The following is a 17,700-nucleotide window of genomic DNA, read 5'->3' on the forward strand; positions in this document are numbered from 1 at the left end:
ATTTTCCCATTGCGTGTATATACCATTTCATGTTTTTCCTCCAAAAATGCATTACAAGACACTTCTCCACATTTACTTCCACCTGCTACCATTCTGCCCATTCCACTAACCTATGTCGTCCTCAATGTTCGCTAATCCCCCTAGTTTTGTGTCATCAGCAAATTTGTGTTTTGCTCCCTATGCCCAAATCATCTAAAAAGACTGAGAATAAAACAGAGGAAAGCTCATCGAGCTGAAACATTGGGCTTCATTTTAGCACCCGCTATCGGGTGCGTTCCTGGCGGGGGGGCTCCGAAAATCGTGGAATCCCGGAGCGGGTCCGGAGCCCGGCTCCAACCCGCCCACTTCCGGGTTCCCCACAGACGCGCCGACGTGCGCGCGCAGCCCCCGCAGGAGGGACTCCCGCAGGCAATTAAAGCCAGCGGGGTGCCACCTGACAATATTTATCTAGCTATTTCAGGTCATTAACAGACCTGATTAAGGGATTATGTGAGGAGGGGTGGGATCTTAGAGACAACTGGGACTGTTTCCCATACTGGGGGAAACACTCCCAGTTGAAATGGACGTGTTGCAGCTGTCAGCCTGTGGCAGCTGCAAAGGTCCATTTGACAGGTGGGGGGAGGGAGACCCTCACTCATTGCAGGAGGCCACTCTGTCACTTGGGACAAAGTTTGGCCTCCACCACCCTCCTCCTGACAAGAAAATTCACCAACTTGCACACTTACCCCGGTGTCCAGACACATGTACCTACCTTGTGGACCCCCTCAGATGTACATCTTCCGGATGGGAGCCGCCGTAGCTGCAGTCATGACCTCCTCGGAGGGCGAACAGCATCACCAGCCTCGCCGGCCACGCCTCCACCTCTGACATGTGGAGCTCCATAACACAGTGCTGTGACACATCCACCTGCACAGCAGGAGGGAGGGCAACCGCAGAGAGAGATGCGCCGCACAAGGCACTACCCTCGCCACAGGGTCCACAGACCGAGGCTCAGCTTCCTGGACCTCTCTGAGCAGCAGTGCACACGGAGGCTCAGAGTCACTCGACATGTAGTCGTGGACATCTGCAGCCTCCTTCATGCCGAGCTGCCCGAGCACCATCTTCTTACCTGTCGCTGTCAAATTCACCACTGCCCTCAACAACTTCTCCTCCGCAACCTTCCAGGGTGCCACCGGGGACATCGCCGATGTCTCTCAGTCATCTGCACAAAAGAGCCCTGCAAATACACCTACACCCACTCTGCAGTGACACAATGGATGTCATCAGTTGTGGGTCTTCATTGTGATCCTCAGGAAAGGGCATTCTTGCACAAACCAGACAAGATTCGCAAAGACGTGGCAGTAGTGGTGCCAATATCATATGTGATGTGAGTCGGTCAGAAATTAAATAGAAGTAAAACCATGACAAACCCTCAAACACCCTTGTGCATCCCCTTCATGCTCACGACACGTTTGCCTTACACTTCCTACTGCACATATGTGATGCATGCCCTGTGGCTGCAGCACAGGTAGTGGCAGGTTGAGTGAGGCTGACTGTGAAAGAGATGCATGAGAGGGTGAGTATGAGATATAGCCATGAGATTGTATGAGGATTGGGTTGCGTGGTAGTGGCGGGATGAGTACTGGCGAGGTGAGTAAGTGCAGGTAAGATGAGGATGAGGTTTGAGTGGGCATGAGGGGTGATGTGACAGAGTAGTGTTGGCAGTGCAGAAGGAGATGTGGGGTGGGGGCGGTGATGTGGCAGACGGAGTGTAGGGGAATGAGTAAGTGTACTCACTTTGGCTGACCTACTTAGGTCATTGCAGCACCTCCTGCACTGTATGCAGGTGGGCAATATGTTGGTGGTGCAGGTGACCTCCTCTGTCACCTCGAGCCAGGCCTTCCTGGTGGCAGAGGCAGGCCGCTTCCTCCCGCCCGCCGGGGGGAAGATCTCTGTCCTCCCCCTCCTCCTCACCCCATCTAATGATACCTGGAGTGAGGCATCATTAAACTGGGAGCAGCCTTCCCCCTGGGCTGCTCCTTGCTGTAATTTTTCCTATTTGTTGCAGCATCTGCAGTGTTTTGCTTTTTACTTCTTAACTATAGACGTTCAAGCAATGAAAAGTACAGTTGCTATGCTTCAGGTAAGTACAGGAAGAAAATCAGTGGATGAACAAAGGTATTTTTCTGCCTAACTGGACATAAATATGGATTCACAACAGAGGCTAGATTAAGTTCCATAGGGAATGGGATATAATGTGCTTGAATTTAGAATGTTAAGCTTGTTACAAACAAGAACAGACATGAATCAGTTTAGTACAAAAAAATTATTAACTGCTTTTGTATGTTTTATAGAAACACAAGGAACCCAAAAATCCAGCAGCTTTTGATCCTAGTGTAAATGCCAGGGATCCGCCCACCAATGACCTCTGGTGCTGACCCCACCAAAGTTATTTCTTATAAATGTCAATGATGGGTGCCTGCACCATTTAGGGATGTATTTTGAGGTTGAAAAATCTTCGGGAATTCCCTAAATCTTTGGGGCTCCTGGCTGCAGTCCAGGCTCGATTTCTGCTGTTGAATGGGCTGGTATGCTTGATCCGACCTGGTGTACTGCGCCCGATGCTCTTGCAACCCTTGCTACGCTGCTGGCTTTGTTTGGTCTGCCTCTTACAAGGCCCCGCTGAAACTCCAGGGGAAGGGCAGGACCCCTTTCCTGCCATAATTCACAATCTCTTCTGTCGCCTCCTATCAGAGTTACGGTGGGAGTGCAGTGGAAGGGCCATGGATTTTCCAACCCAATGCTGATATAGTGATCCTGACTATAACAGAAAAGCACACAATGGCTCCGAGTTTCCTCGAGGCCTGTAGGGAGGTCGGAATGCCGGCAGGACAGGCCGTCTGTCCGTTAGTGACATGTGCTATCAACCGCGCCACGACTTCCAGGGTGAGCTAACATTGTATGGTGGACCAGCAGCTCAACTCCGATGTAAAATATGCTTTGTGTATGTGCAGGGGGCGGGGCAGGAAAGAGAGGAAACTTTAGTGGCTGTAACTTCCTGAAGGGCCACAAGGTTAAGGGATTTGTCATGCAGTATTTGTCAACATCTTCAACTCTAGTGAATATTTACCTTAGTTTACCATGCCATTGGCAGAAGGGTCGAGAACCAGAGGACACAGGTTTAAGGTGATTGGCAAAAAAACCAAAGGCGCCATGAGGAAAACCTTTTTTTTAAACACAGCGAGTAGTTATGATCTGGAATGCGCTGCTTGAAAGGGTGGTGGAAGCAGATTCAATCGTGGCTTTCAAAAAGGAATTGGATAAATACTTGATGGGAAAAAATTTGCAGGACTACGGGGAAAGAGCGGGGGAATGGGACTAACTGGATTGCTCTTACAAAGAGCTGGCACGGGCATGATGGGCCGAATGGCCTCCTTCTGTGCTGTAACTATTCTATGATTCTATGTTGTGCTTCTGAAGAGGCAGCAGATTTTCTAGGTCCCCAGCAAGTATGTAGCAGCCTCACTGGCACAAGTGCCAACAGCCCCAGCCAACTCCCTGCCACCCAAAAAGACCAAAGTGCAGTGCTCACAATTTCTCTCAAGCTGACCTAAAAAATGTTGATGAAGTAGATGAAGATGTGTGGGGAATGATTGTTGGGAGGAAACCAGTCAAAGGAGTCACGGGAGCCAGGCGGAAGGAGGCAGCAGTGGCGTTGAGTACCACCTCTCTCACCCCCAGGACTGCAGATCAGTACCGGAAGAAGCTCAATGACCTGACAAAGGCAGGAAAGGTAAGAGAACAACGACCTCCCCTTTTTCACTTTGGCATCATGAGGATCCCCTTTCACTGAAGACCCTCACTTCTTAGAGTGGAAGGAAAATTCATCATCGCTCCTTGCAGCAATGGCTCCTTACATCAGCTGTCTGCTGCACTTGGGAGATATACCAGATTCCCTGGTTCTAGGGAATGAGGTGGGCCAAGTGGAGCAGGTGTCAGTGGGGGAGCATTTAGGGAGCAGTGATCATAGTATCATAAGGTTTAGAATAGCCATGGAAAAGGACGCAGACCACTTTAAAGTAAAAATACTCAATTGGAGGAGGGCCAATTTCAAATGGGATGAGAACTGTTCTGGCCTGGGTAAATTGGAATCAAAGACTGGCAGGCAAAACTGTAATTGAACTGTGGGCGGCCTTTAAGGAGGAGATGGTTCGGGTACAGTCTAAGCACATTCCCACGAGGCAGAAAGGTAGGGCAACTAAAGCCAGAGCTCCCTGGACGATAAAAGAGATAGTGAGTAAGATGAAACAGAAAAAAGGGGCATATGACAGATGTCAGGTTGATAGCACAAGTGAGAACCAGGCAGAATATAGAAAGTTCAGAGGGGAAGTGGAAAAGGAAATAAGAGGGGCAAAGAGAGAGTTTGAGAATAGACTGGCAGCCAACATAAAAGGGAATCCAAAAGTGTTCTACAGGCATGTAAACAGTAAACAGGTAGTAAGGAGGGGTGGGGCCGATTAGGGAGATCATAAAGGAGATCTACTCATAGAGGCAGAGGGGATGACCGAGGTACTAAATGAATACTTCGCATCTGTCTTTACCAAGGAAGAAGATGCTGCCAGTCTGAGTAAAGGAAGATATAGTTGAGATACAGGATGGGCTAAAAATTGATAAAGGAGAAGTACTTGAAAGGCTAGCTGTATTTAAAGTAGATAAGTCACCCGGTCCGGATGGGATGCATCCTAGGTTGCTGAGGGAAGTTAGGGTGGAAATTGCGAAGGTACTGGCCATAATCTTCCAAACATCCGTAGATACGGGGGTAGTGCCAGAGAACTGGAGAATTGCAAATGTTACACCCTTGTTCAAAAATGGGTATAAGAGTAAACCCAGCAACTACAGGTCAGTCAGTATAACCTCAGTGATGGGGAAACTTTTAGAAATGATAATCTGGGACAGAATTAACAGTCACTTGAATGAGGGTGGATTGATTAGGGAAAGGCAGCACAGATTTGTTAAAGGCACATCGTGTTTAATTAACCTGATAGAGTTTTTTGATGAGGTAACAGAGAGGGTAGATGAGGGCAATGCGGTTGATGTGGTATATATGGACTTTCAAAAGGCGTTGGATAAATTGCCGCACGGTAGGTTTATCATCAAGATTGCGGCCCATGGAATAAAGAGGGCAGTAGCAACATGGATGCAGAATTAGCTAATGGACAGGAAACAGAGAGTAGTGGTGAACAGTTGTTTTTGGGCTGGAGGGTGGTGTACAGTGGTGTTCTCCCGGGGTCAGTGCTGGGACCATTGCTTTTCTTGATATATATTAATGTCTTGGACTTGGGTGTACAGGGCATAATTTCAAAATTTGCAGATGACACAAAACTTGGAAGGGTAGTAAACAGTGAGGAGGATAGTGATAGACTTCAAGAGGATATAGACAGGCTGGTGGCATGGGTGGACACGTGGCAGATGAAATTTAATGCAGAAAAATGCAAAGTGATACATTTTGGTAGGAAGAATGAGGAGAGGCAATATAAACTAGAGGGCACAACTCTAAAAGGAGTACAGGAACTCTGGGGGTATATGTGCACAAATCATTGAAGGTGGCAGAGAAGGTTGAGAAAGCAGTTTAAAAAGCATACAGGATCCTGGGCTTTATAAACAGAAGCATAGAGTACAAAAGTATGGAAGTCATGTTGAACCTTTAAAAAACACTGGTTTGGCCACAGCTGCAGTATTGTGTCCAGTTCCGGGCACCGCTCTTTAGGAAAGATATGAAGGCCTTAGAGAGGGTGCAGAAGAGATTTACTAGAATGATTCCAGGGATGAGGGACTTTAGTTACATGGATAGACTGGAGAAGCTGGGGTTGTTCTCCTTGGAACAGAGACGGTTGCGAGGAGATTTGATAGAGGTATTCAAAATCATGAAGAGTCTTGACTGAATAGATAGAGAGAAACTGTTCCCATTGGCAGAAGGGTCAAGAACCAGAGGACATAGATTTAAGATGATTGGCAAAAGAACCAAAGATGACATGAGGAAAAACTTTTTTTAAACAGCGAGAGGTTAGGATCTGGAATGCACTGCCCTAGGGGGTGGTGGAGGCAGATTCAATCATGGCCTTCAAAAGGGAACTGGTTAAGTATTTGAAAGGAAAAAATTTGCAGGGCTACGGGGAAAGGGCAGGAGAGTGGGACTAGCTGGATTGCTCTTGCATAGAGCCGGCACTGACTCGATGGGCCGAATGGCCTCCTTCCGTACTATAACCTTTCTATGATTCTATACCATTCAGATGCCTGCCTTCACCTTGCGTTTTTACATTGCAGGAGAAATGGGCACACAACGCCTGGGAGAGGCAGGCGCAGACTGCTCACTCCTTACCAGGATCAGGTAAAGGAGCTGCTGGAGAGCAGTCCACTTGGCAGTTGGATACGGAAAGGTTGGTGGAGGATAGTGCCCACTATAGGTGAGTGTGTGTTAAGTGATGCTACGACATGTTGGGATGTGGTGTTAAACAAAAGAGGCAGTACCTCTGAACGGGAACATGCCGCATCCCTCTAATGGTCCCCAATCTTTGGTCCTCTCTGCTTACACAACTCTCACCTATGGCTCCAAGTAGTCTCTTGTGCACAGCGGTGGCCACACCCTGGGAAACTGCGCTGGCTCGCAGGCTAAACTAGGGGAAGGTAACCCCGGGTGTTAAAGAAACGCCTACCTCCTCAATGCATGAGGACTGCTGTGGCGAATCGGGCGGACCGGGCAGATATACTAAATGGCTAAGAAGGTGTGGCAGCAGGGTTTTCTGTAAAGCTCAGGTCTTCAGTGTGGGTGCATCAGATACTGCAGCGCTCCCCATCTCCAGATGTCTCTACTTCGTGTTGCCACTGGATTCAGATGTTGGGGGGGGGGGAGGGGATGGGGCAGAGAGTGAGGCCTACTCCTGCTCCTATCTCTTATGACCTTGTGGAAAACTCTGCGCAAATTTCCCTCACTTAACTCAGTCTCACGCACAAGTGCCATTCATCTCGTACCTCTTTCTTCTCATCGCTTCCATCAATATCTTCATTCCACAAGCCCTGTGGCGAAGGGCATGCAGCAAAGCAGCAGGGAAGCTGTAGTTACAGACCTGCACACAGGTGGTTCCGAGCACAGCGTCGCTCTTCACTGAATGAAACAGCGGTGGAGTTCAGCAGTCCTCTGAGCCACCGAGCAGCCCTTTTTAGGACAGCGCTGGCTTGAAGTAAAGGATAGAAAATGTGCCCTAAAAATTGCCCGTTTCTCTGTACCCTGTTTGGGGCAGATGCAAATTCATTATGATATCATTTTAATTACACATGGGGGAAATACATTGCAGATACTGTAATACATTGAAGATACTGTAGTATTTCTTAAAGTTGTTTGGGACAGCCATCAACAACATAATTAATTTGTCCAGAATTGTTAAAGTTTAAATTCTTATACATAATCTCCCAGAGTTCTAATTGCAGCTTGAATAAACGTTGAGTAATAAAATGCTTCTTCTTCTGGCTTTTCTGAAGTCAGTTTTTAAAAACATTCCCAGCTCAGAGAAATCATATGATTGATGTGTTGATCAAGACCAGCCCCTAATTCTTTTGCATGCAATGAATTACATTCAAAAATGGACCTTGCACATACAGTTCTGAACTTGCACCAACTAACTGAATCACGTCAAGTATGTGCAGAGTTCTTTAGTACAATTAATATGGTGCAGCTGCAATCCTAATAAATATAGTTATAGAAATTACTACACGGAAAGACGCTATTTGGCCCATCATCCTGGACCAATGCTGGCTCTTCAAATGGCGCTGTCCACTCATTTCTCTTACCCTTTCCCTGTAAATTCTTCCTTTCCAAATAGGCATCTGATTCCCTTTTAAATGAGCTTCGTCTCAGTAGCCACTTGTGGGAAAGCATTCCTTTATTCTAATAACCCTCTGTGTGAAAACATTTCTTCTAACCTCCCCCTTCATTCTTTTTGTGATAATCCTGAGTAAATGCCCCTCTGTTAATGATTTGCCAATCTATGGAAACAATTTTTCACTAGTTACCCTCTCAATTTAGAAATTAAAAAAAACTCTTTTAATTTTGACCTCTCACAGGGCTTTACAACCAATGGATTACTTTTGAAGTGTCATTGTGTATACAACCATAGCAACCAATTTGTGTACAGCAAGTGAAATGAATGAACAGATAATCTGTTTTTGGTTGAGGAAGGAATGTTGAGTAGGACAATTCTCTGCTCTTCAGACAGTGCTATGGGATTTTTTACGTCAACCTGAACAGTTTACGGTCTCATCTGAAAGATGACGCCTCTAACAATTCAGTACAGTGTTGAAATCTCAGCCTGAATTATATGTTCAAATCTGTAGTAACCATTGAACCCACAACATTCTGATTCAGAGGCAAGAGTGCAACCAACCGAGCCAAATGACCACTTTGACTACCCCCTTAGTCTTCGGTGTTGCACCAAAAATGCATCAAATTTTTCAAGCCTTTCTTCATAACTATAACCTTTCATCCCTGATATCATTCCAGTAAATCTTCACTGTTCTCTTCCCAAGGCTTGATTATCCCTCCAATACCAGGGTAACTAGAACTTTTAAAAAAATGTTTTTATTCGTTCACGGGATGTGGGCGTTGCTGGCAAGGCCGGCATTTATTGCCCATCCCTAATTGCCCTTGAGAAGGTGGTGGTGAGCCGCCTTCTTGAACCGCTGCAGTCCGTGTGATGACGGTTCTCCCACAGTGCTGTTAGGAAGGGAGTTCCAGGATTTTGACCCAGCGACGATGAAGGAACGGCGATATATTTCCAAGTCGGGATGGTGTGTGACTTGGAGGGGAACGTGCAGGTGGTGTTGTTCCCATGCGCCTGCTGCCCTTGTCCTTCTAGGTGGTAGAGGTCGCGGGTTTGGGAGGTGCTGTCGAAGAAGCCTTGGCGAGTTGCTGCAGTGCATCCTGTGGATGGTGCACACTGCAGCCACAGTGCGCCGGTGGTGAAGGGAGTGAATGTTTAGGGTGGTGGATGGGGTGCCAATCAAGCGGGCTGCTTTATCTTGGATGGTGTCGAGCTTCTTGAGTGTTGTTGGAGCTGCACTCATCCAGGCAAGTGGAGAGTATTCCATCACACTCCTGACTTGTGCCTTGTAGATGATGGAAAGGCTTTGGGGAGTCAGGAGGTGAGTCACTCGCCGCAGAATACCCAGCCTCTGACCTGCTCTTGTAGCCACAGTATTTATATGGCTGGTCCTGTTAAGTTTCTGGTCAATGGTGACCCCCAGGATGTTGATGGTGCGGGATTCGGCGATGGTAATGCCGTTGAATGTCAAGGGGAGGTGGTTAGACTCTCTCTTGTTGGAGATGGTCATTGCCTGGCACTTATCTGGCGCGAATGTTACTTGCCACTTATCAGCCCAAGCCTGGATGTTGTCCAGGTCTTGCTGCATGCGGGCTCGGACTGCTTCATTATCTGAGGGGTTGTGAATGGAACTGAACACTGTGCAGTCATCAGCGAACATCCCCATTTCTGACCTTATGATGGAGGGAAGGTCATTGATGAAGCAGCTGAAGATGGTTGGGCCTAGGACACTGCCCTGAGGAACTCCTGCAGCAATGCCCTGGGGCTGAGATGATTGGCCTCCAACAACCACTACCATCTTCCTTTGTGCTAGGTATGACTCCAGCCACTGGAGAGTTTTCCCCCTGATTCCCATTGACTTCAATTTTACTAGGGCTCCTTGGTGCCACACTCGGTCAAATGCTGCCTTGATGTCAAGGGCAGTCACTCTCACCTCACCTCTGGAATTCAGCTCTTTTGTCCATGTTTGGACCAAGGCTGTAATGAGGTCTGGAGCCGAGTGGTCCTGGCGGAACCCAAACTGAGCATCGGTGAGCAGGTTATTGGTGAGTAAGTGCCGCTTGATAGCACTGTCGACGACACCTTCCATCACTTTGCTGATGATTGAGAGTAGACTGATAGGGCGGTAATTGGCCGGATTGGATTTGTCCTGCTTTTTGTGGACAGGACATACCTGGGCAATTTTCCACATTGTCGGGTGGATGCCAGTGTTGTAGCTGTACTGGAACAGCTTGGCTAGAGGCGCAGCTAGTTCTGGAGCACAAGTCTTCAGCACTACAGCTGGGATGTTGTCGGGGCCCATAGCCTTTGCTGTATCCAGTGCACTCAGCCATTTCTTGATATCACGTGGAGTGAATCAAATTGGCCGAAGACTGGCTTCCGTGATGGTGGGGATATCGGGAGGAGGCTGAGATGGATTATCCACTCGGCACTTCTGGCTGAAGATGGTTGCAAATGCTTCAGCCTTGTCTTTTGCACAGAATCGTCCAACTGTGGCCTTACCAATGTCTTCTACAAATTTAACATCAGTTCCTTGCTTTTATATTCGATGCCCCTGTATATAAAACCCAGAATCACTTGACTTTTTGATTGCCTTTTCTATCTCCACTCCCACCTTTATCTGCACTGCTACATCTCTCTGTTCCTGCAATCTGTTAAGAATCTTATCATTTAGAGAATTCTGTGCATTGTTCTTTTCCCTAAAATGTACAACTTCACATCTCTCTGCATTGAACTGCATCAGTCACCGATCTGCCCACTCCACCAATCTATCGATGCCCTTCTGCATCTCCTGCGTTCTTCCTCACAATTTGCCATGCCCCGTAATTTGGTATTGTCAGCAAACTTCAAAATAATTCCTCTTATGTCCCATTCATTTATATAAAGAGGTCTCAGTTGAGCCGAAGGACCTTTTTAAAACAGCAGTTAGAAATTTTTTTGAACTTTAAACTTTTTAGACTAAAACATTGAAACCTTTTTCTAAAATATCCCCCTCAGTTTTAAACAGCATTGGCAGTGCAGACTGGGAACATGGGCACCATTGTATCATCCAGTGATCTGTAAGCCCACTGTTAATATACATCAGTGCAAGGGAAGGTTTAATAAATACATCATTGGAAGCGAAGGTTTAACATATATCAGCATAAGTAATTTATATTAATAAGGTAGGAAGGTGGGAAAAAGTCTAGGTTTAGGTAGCAAGGGAGAGCAGGATTAATAAAGGTATTGGAAGCATAAAGCTTACCTGAAGTAAATAGCGAGAAAATACGATCAGAGGAGCAAAAGAAACAGACTACAAGATAGTAAGAGATACAAACACTGTTGTAGATGGGGCAGGGATATCAAAACATTAAATGAGAAAACCAGGAAAAAGAATAAGGGCCAATATTCCAAAGAGATTGAATGGTATGTATGTTTTCACCAAGTATTTAAAACAAAATTGAAAAGTTAGAAGAATTAATAAATATGGAGGGATGTGATACTCTCACTCACTCACACTCTCTCACTCTGTGAGAAAGCATGATGTGGAGATGCCGGTGATGGACTGGGGAATCTTACAACACCAGGTTATAGTCCAACAGTTTTATTTGAAAATCACAAGCTTTCGGAGGCTTTCTCCTTCGTCAGGTGAAGTGTGTTCACCTGACGAAGGAGAAAGCCTCCGAAAGCTTGTGATTTTCAAATAAAACTGTTGGACTATGACCTGGTGTTGTAAGATTCCTTACTCTGTGAAAAGACACGGAGGGAAATTCTGGACTTCCACCCAAAATGGGCGTTAAGTCAGCGGAAGAGGAGTGGCTGTGCCACGCCCCCAAAGCAAACATTGGGAGGCCTGAACTATTTGCGGGTTTGGACCTCATTTGAATGCCGCTGGTGAGCTGCAGGTGCCAAATGTCGTCCTGCTGCAGCTTGCCAGTTGTGGGAGGGTGATAAATTGGCCAGCTGTCACACCGAACCAGGCAGGTCGGGTGTGGAGGGAGTGGCGGGGCAGGTGGAACCCAGAGGGGGTCGAGCATGTAAGCTGGCGGCGAGTCACATTATTTTTGTGGGGTACTCCTCCTGACCCTACAAAAATTCTGGGCCTTTTCTTGAGTGGTCACCAGTGGACTCTTTAAAGACTGCTGCTTAGGCCACTCACCGGCTGGTACACTTGGGCTGAGTGTGCGTGGCATGTATAACCGGCGTAGGATCCCAATTTGCATATTTAAGCAGTCTCCTGCCCGAAACAGGCGGCTCTGCTGCTCTCCCATTTACAGGGCCCGCCTGAAAATCGAATCAGCGGGCCTTGGGCATCTCTCCCTCTCTCTCTTTCAATCCCCCTCCCTCTTCCCTTTCCCTTCCTCCCTCCTTCTTTCCTGCTCATTCTCCCTCGCTCACCCTCTCTTTTCACTTTCCTCTCTTCGCCTCCCTCGTCCCACCCTCTCTCTCCCCCATTCTCCCCTTTGCCCTCCCTCTCCTCCCCCTCTTTCTTCCTTTCTCTCTCTCTTCTCTTCCTCCCTATCCCCCTCTCAATTTCTCTCTCACTCACCTTATCTATCTCTCTCCTTCTTTCTCTCTCTTCCCCTCTGTCTCTTACTCCCCATCTCTCCCTCTCCCTCTTTCTCACCGTCCCTCTTTCCCCCTCATTCTCCCTCCCTCCTTCCTTCTCTCCCTCACCCTCTCTTTTCACTTTCCTCTCTTCGCCCCCTCTCTCTCTCCCCTATTCTCTCCTTCTCCCCCCCTCTCTTCCCTTCTCTCTCTCCTCTCCCTTCCCCCTCTCCATTTCTCACTCACTCAACTTCTCTATCTCTCGCCTTCCTTCTCTCTCTCTCCTCTCCCTCCCCTCCCTTTCCCCCCTCCACTTCTCTCTCACTCACCTTCTCTATCTCTCTCCTTTCTCTCTCTTCCCTTCTGTCTTACTCCCCATCTCTCCCTCTTTCTCTCCCTCCCTCTTTCCCTCTCATTCTCCCTCCCTCCTTCCTACTCTCTCCCTCACCCTCTCCTTTCACTTTCCTCTTTCCACCCCCTCTCTCTCCCCCATTCTCTCCTTCTCCCCCCTCTCTCTTTTCCCTTCTCTCTCTCCTCTCCCCTCCCTTTCCCCTTCTCCATTTCTCTCTCACTCACCTTCTCCATCTCTCTCCTCCTTTCTCTCTCTCCCCTTCTCTCTCTCTCTCCCCCACACTCCCCATCCTCTCCAGGCTGCCTGTTGCCGAAGGAGATGTGTTTTTTCTCACCTTTCTCACAGGCTCCTTTACTCCTCCTGGTGACCGGGGTTGCTCCCTCCCTCTCTGCCCAGTTTGCTGCGGCTCTCAGTTCACAGCCGTTGCGGTAGGTGATGCCATCGCTGCCGCACACCAGCTCGGGGGTCTTGCATTCGCAGCGCCCCCGGCTCTTCTTCTTCTTCCCGGATCGAACGCACTCGTAGCCCCGGGCACAGCGGCCGTACCGGGACTCGCGGCCACCGCAAGGCTCTCCCTGGCCGGCGGCACACAGGGTGCAGCAGTGGCACGGATCGGACAGCTCTCCGAGCGGGCAGCCTCCGGGGGGCAGCGCCGTGCACTCGGAGAGCACACAGCGGGGGCACTCAGCCAAGCCGGTCTTCTGCTTCGCACCGACCGGCAGGAGCAGCAGGAGGAGCCCACCGAGCAACTGAACGCCCATCGTGACAGTAAACATCGCAAATAACTTGAGTCGATAAAACCCGGAGCCCCTTAAGGATACAGTAACTCAGGCTCCACCCAAACTAAACTCCCACTGACACAAACTAAACTAAACTCCCATTGACACAAACTAAACTAAACTCCAATTGACACAAACTAAACTAAAATCCTTATCTATATAAACTAAACTAAACTCTCTCTACACAAACTAAATTAAACTAAAGTCCCTCCACATAAGCTAAACTAAATTAAACTCTCATCCACACAAGCTAAAGTAAACTCCACACAAACTAAACTAAAATCCTTATCTATATAAACTAAACTCTCTCTACACAAACTAAATTAAACTAAAGTCCCTCCACATAAGCTAAACTAAATTAAACTCTCATCCACACAAGCTGAAGTAAACTCCACACAAACTAAACTAAAATCCTTATCTATATAAACTAAACTAAACTCTCTCTACACAAACTAAATTAAACTAAACTCCCTCCACACAAGCTAAACTAAATTAAACTCTCATCCACACAAACTAAAGTAAACTCCACACAAACTAAACTAAAATCCTTATCTACATAAACCAAACTAAACTCTCTCTACACAAACTAAATTAAACTAAACTCCCTCCACATAAGCTAAACTAAACTAAACTCCCATCCACACATACTAAACTAAATTCCCATTGACAAAAACTAAACTCCCTCCACATAAACTAAACTAAATTCCCATTGACAAAAACTAAACTCCCTCCATGCAAACGACACTAAACTCCACACAAACTGAACTACAATCCTCATCTACACAAACTAAACTAAACTCCCTCCACAAAAACTAAACTAAACTCCCACCCACACAAACTATGCTAAATTCCCATTGACACCAATTAAACCGAAGTCCCAGTCACACAAAACTAAACTAATCCCTCATCCACACAAGCTAAACTAAACCCTCATTCACACAAACTAAACTAAACTTTATACACAAAGTAGACTAAATGTAACTCCTAGCCACACAAAATTAGGCATGGTGTAAAAAAAGTTGCGGATTTGCTAAGAGCCCGCTTCGCCCTACTGGCGAAGACCAATTTAATGGCAAAAGCTCGGTAAGATTAAATGGAACCTGGGCCAAATTAACTGGCAGAAAAGTTCCCAAACAGGTCAGCAGATCAGCAGTGGGAATCTTTAAATATGAAATCCATAGGGTACAAAATAAATATATTCCCACAAGGGGAAAAAGGGCTGCTCAGAAGAATAGAGTTCCATGGATAAATAGATAGATTAAAGCTAAACTGAAACTTAAATGGGAAATATAGAATCATAGAAAGGTTACAGCACGGAAGGAGGCCATTCGGCCCATCGAGTCCGTGCCGGCTCTATGCAAGAGCAATCCAGCTAGTCCCACTCCCCTGCCCTATCCCTGTAGCCCTGCAAATTTTTTCCTTTCAAGTACTTTTCCAGTTCCCTTTTGAAAGCCAGGATTGAATCTGCCTCCACCACCCCCTTAGGCAGTGCATTCCAGATCCTAACCATTCGCTGTGTAAAAAAGTTTTTCCTCATGTCACCTTTGGTTCTTTTGCTAATCACCTTAAATCTATGTCCTCTGGTTTTTGACCCTTCCGCCATGACAAAGTTAAGGCTAAGTACTAAAGATAATAAGAAATACTGGAAGTGTAGTAGGGAGGATGAATAGGGAGATTAGAAGGGCTGAGGAAAAATGAAGAAAGATTAACAGATAATGTAAAAGGAAATAGTAAGGTTTTATAAGCATTTAAAAAGTAAAAGAATAGTTAATAAGAGGGTAGGACCACTCATGGATGATGGACGGAAGCTAATTGTTGAGGAGGAAGATATGGCTGAGGTATTAAATGAATATTTTGCAATGTTTTTACAAATGGTGAAAATGAGAAAATAGCTGTACTGGAAGAGGATATGGAACAACTGTTTAAGGAAACTCTAGAAAAAAAATTGGTTCTGAAAAAATGAGCAGAACTCAATTAGATAAGTCATCGAGTCCTGATTGCAGCACTCTAGGCTGTTGAAATAAATCCTAAATCCTAAATCCTGCAGTGGGAGTAGAGAGTAGCTGACGTAATGTTCTTGTTCATGAAGGGAAGAAAGGATAAACTGGGTAACTATAAACTAGTTAGCCTAACGTCTGCTATGGGTAAGCTCTTAGAATCCATAATTCAAGATAAAATGAATGCGCATTTAGAAATGTATGGATTAGTCAAGGACCGCCAGCATAGCCTTATTAAAGGAAAGTCCTATTTGATAAATTTAAAAAGCTTATTAAAGAAATTACTAATTGGATAGATAAAAGGAATGCAGTAGGCATTGTGTGTATTTATTTTCAAAAATTAAGATATATGGTATAAGAAAAAATGTAGCAGTATGGATAGAAAGATGGTTGACAGACAAGAAACAAAGAAAGGAAATGATTGTTGCTTGGATTGGAGAAGGGTTGGAATTGATGTACCCCAGGAGTCTGTGCTGGGTCTAATTTTAGATTTGGGTATAGAGAACACAATCTTAAAATTTTCTGATGACACAAAGACAGGAGGTATTGCAAACTGTGAGGAGGAGTCCAACAGACTTCAGGAAGGCACAGATAGGCTAGCTGAATGGGAATAGAGGTGGCAGATGTGGATAAGCGTGAGGTAATACATTTTGGGAGGAAAACAAGGAATGGGAGTATACACTTAATGAAAAGACATTGAAGGGTTGGATGAACTGAAAGACATAGGGGTTCAAATATATAATTCCCTGAACGTGTGAGTGAAAAGATATCCAGTCTTAAAAAGGCCAATAGAATTTGCATTTTATAAGTATAGGTGTTTATAAATGAGGGTAAAGAAGTAATGATGAACTTATAGAATATGAGTTAGGCCACAAAATGGTGTGTGCAGTTTTTGGTGCCCTATTATAGAAAGGGAAATGAAGCCATACAGAGCATACGGTATAGATTCACTAATGATGACAACAATGGGAAATTATACTTATGGGGAGAGGCTTGAGATTCTGGGACTATATTCACTGGTTTTGGAGTCAGTGACAAGAGGTCATTAATTTAATATTACCATTAAGAGAGTGAGGAGTGAGTTTAGGAGAAATTTATACAGAGGGATGTTGAATCATGATACGCTTTGCCACAGGGAGTGGTTGAGAAAGAGATCATTGCAACCTTTAAGGGGCAACTGGATGAACATTTTAAGCAGAGGAAGATGCAGGGCTATGGTGAGAAAGCAGGGAAGTGGGCTTAGTCTTAGATTGTTCTAGCAAAGAGCCAGCACAGATTTGATGGGCCATATGGCTTCTTTCTGCTGTAAACTTCTATGATTCTGACACCATCCTAATATTAGACTAATACCAGGCCGATACCAGACTAATACCTGACTGCTATCAGACTATCTGACTAATATGACATTAATATCCGAATGGTTTCTGATCTGTATCTGACTAATATAATACTGATTTTATACTGATATGAGACTAGTATAAGTCTAATACCAGACTGACATCAGACTAATATTAGACAAGTATGAGGCTCGCATCAGATTAATATTTGACTAATAAGAAAATAATTTCAATTTAATACAAATTTCAGACTAATATCGGACCAGTATCAGATTGTTATCAGACTAATATCTAACTCATATCAGACTGGTGTAAGTCTAATTATGAGACTAGTATCAGTCTAAATTCAGACTGATATAAGATTGATGAACTCATCAGATGGATATCAGACTAATATCAGATTAGTATCAGACTAAGGTCAGACTGATTTCAGACTAGAATCAGACTGGTGGGTGAATGGGGAACAAGGGGACGGAGACTTGTACACGTAGTATAACGGGCCGTTACACCTATTACTACCGGCTACATATAGACGATCAGTGAGTTATTGCATTACTGTTGGTTACGAGGGGAATCTGAGTGTAACAGTATTACTATTAATTATCGGTGTAATTTCAGTGAGTTACTATTAGTTACTGGTAGAATCAAAGTTCCACCCACCTCTGGTTTCCCTTCTGCAAATTGCTCCCCTATCTTTGGTTTCCCCTCTTCATCTGTTCACGGGTGACCTCCTAGCTCTCAGAACTTCTTGCACAATGGCACGAAACCACGAGCAAAGATACTCAACTACAGGGGACCCAACCTTCATAAGGTAAATGCAAAAACATTTGGAGTCGTTACGTGGTCAGACATCAC

At 45.7% G+C, this 17,700-nt stretch overlaps 1 protein-coding gene across 1 annotated transcript in view; it reads right to left on the reverse strand.

Annotated features, from left to right (window-relative positions):
* The window catches only part of igfbp7 (insulin-like growth factor binding protein 7), a 32,666-nt gene extending 18,332 nt beyond the window's left edge, over window positions 1-14,334 (reverse strand). Inside the window, exon 1 of the mRNA XM_067994366.1 lies at window positions 13,067-14,334. Within this exon, the coding sequence (XP_067850467.1) occupies window positions 13,067-13,508 (442 nt within the window). The 5' untranslated portion in view covers window positions 13,509-14,334. The remainder of the gene's footprint in view (window positions 1-13,066) is intronic.
* Between the last annotated feature and the right edge of the window lie 3,366 nt (window positions 14,335-17,700).

This window comes from Heptranchias perlo, chromosome 1, assembly GCF_035084215.1.
Source record: "Heptranchias perlo isolate sHepPer1 chromosome 1, sHepPer1.hap1, whole genome shotgun sequence".
In the NCBI taxonomy this organism is placed as follows: Eukaryota; Metazoa; Chordata; class Chondrichthyes; order Hexanchiformes; family Hexanchidae; genus Heptranchias; species Heptranchias perlo.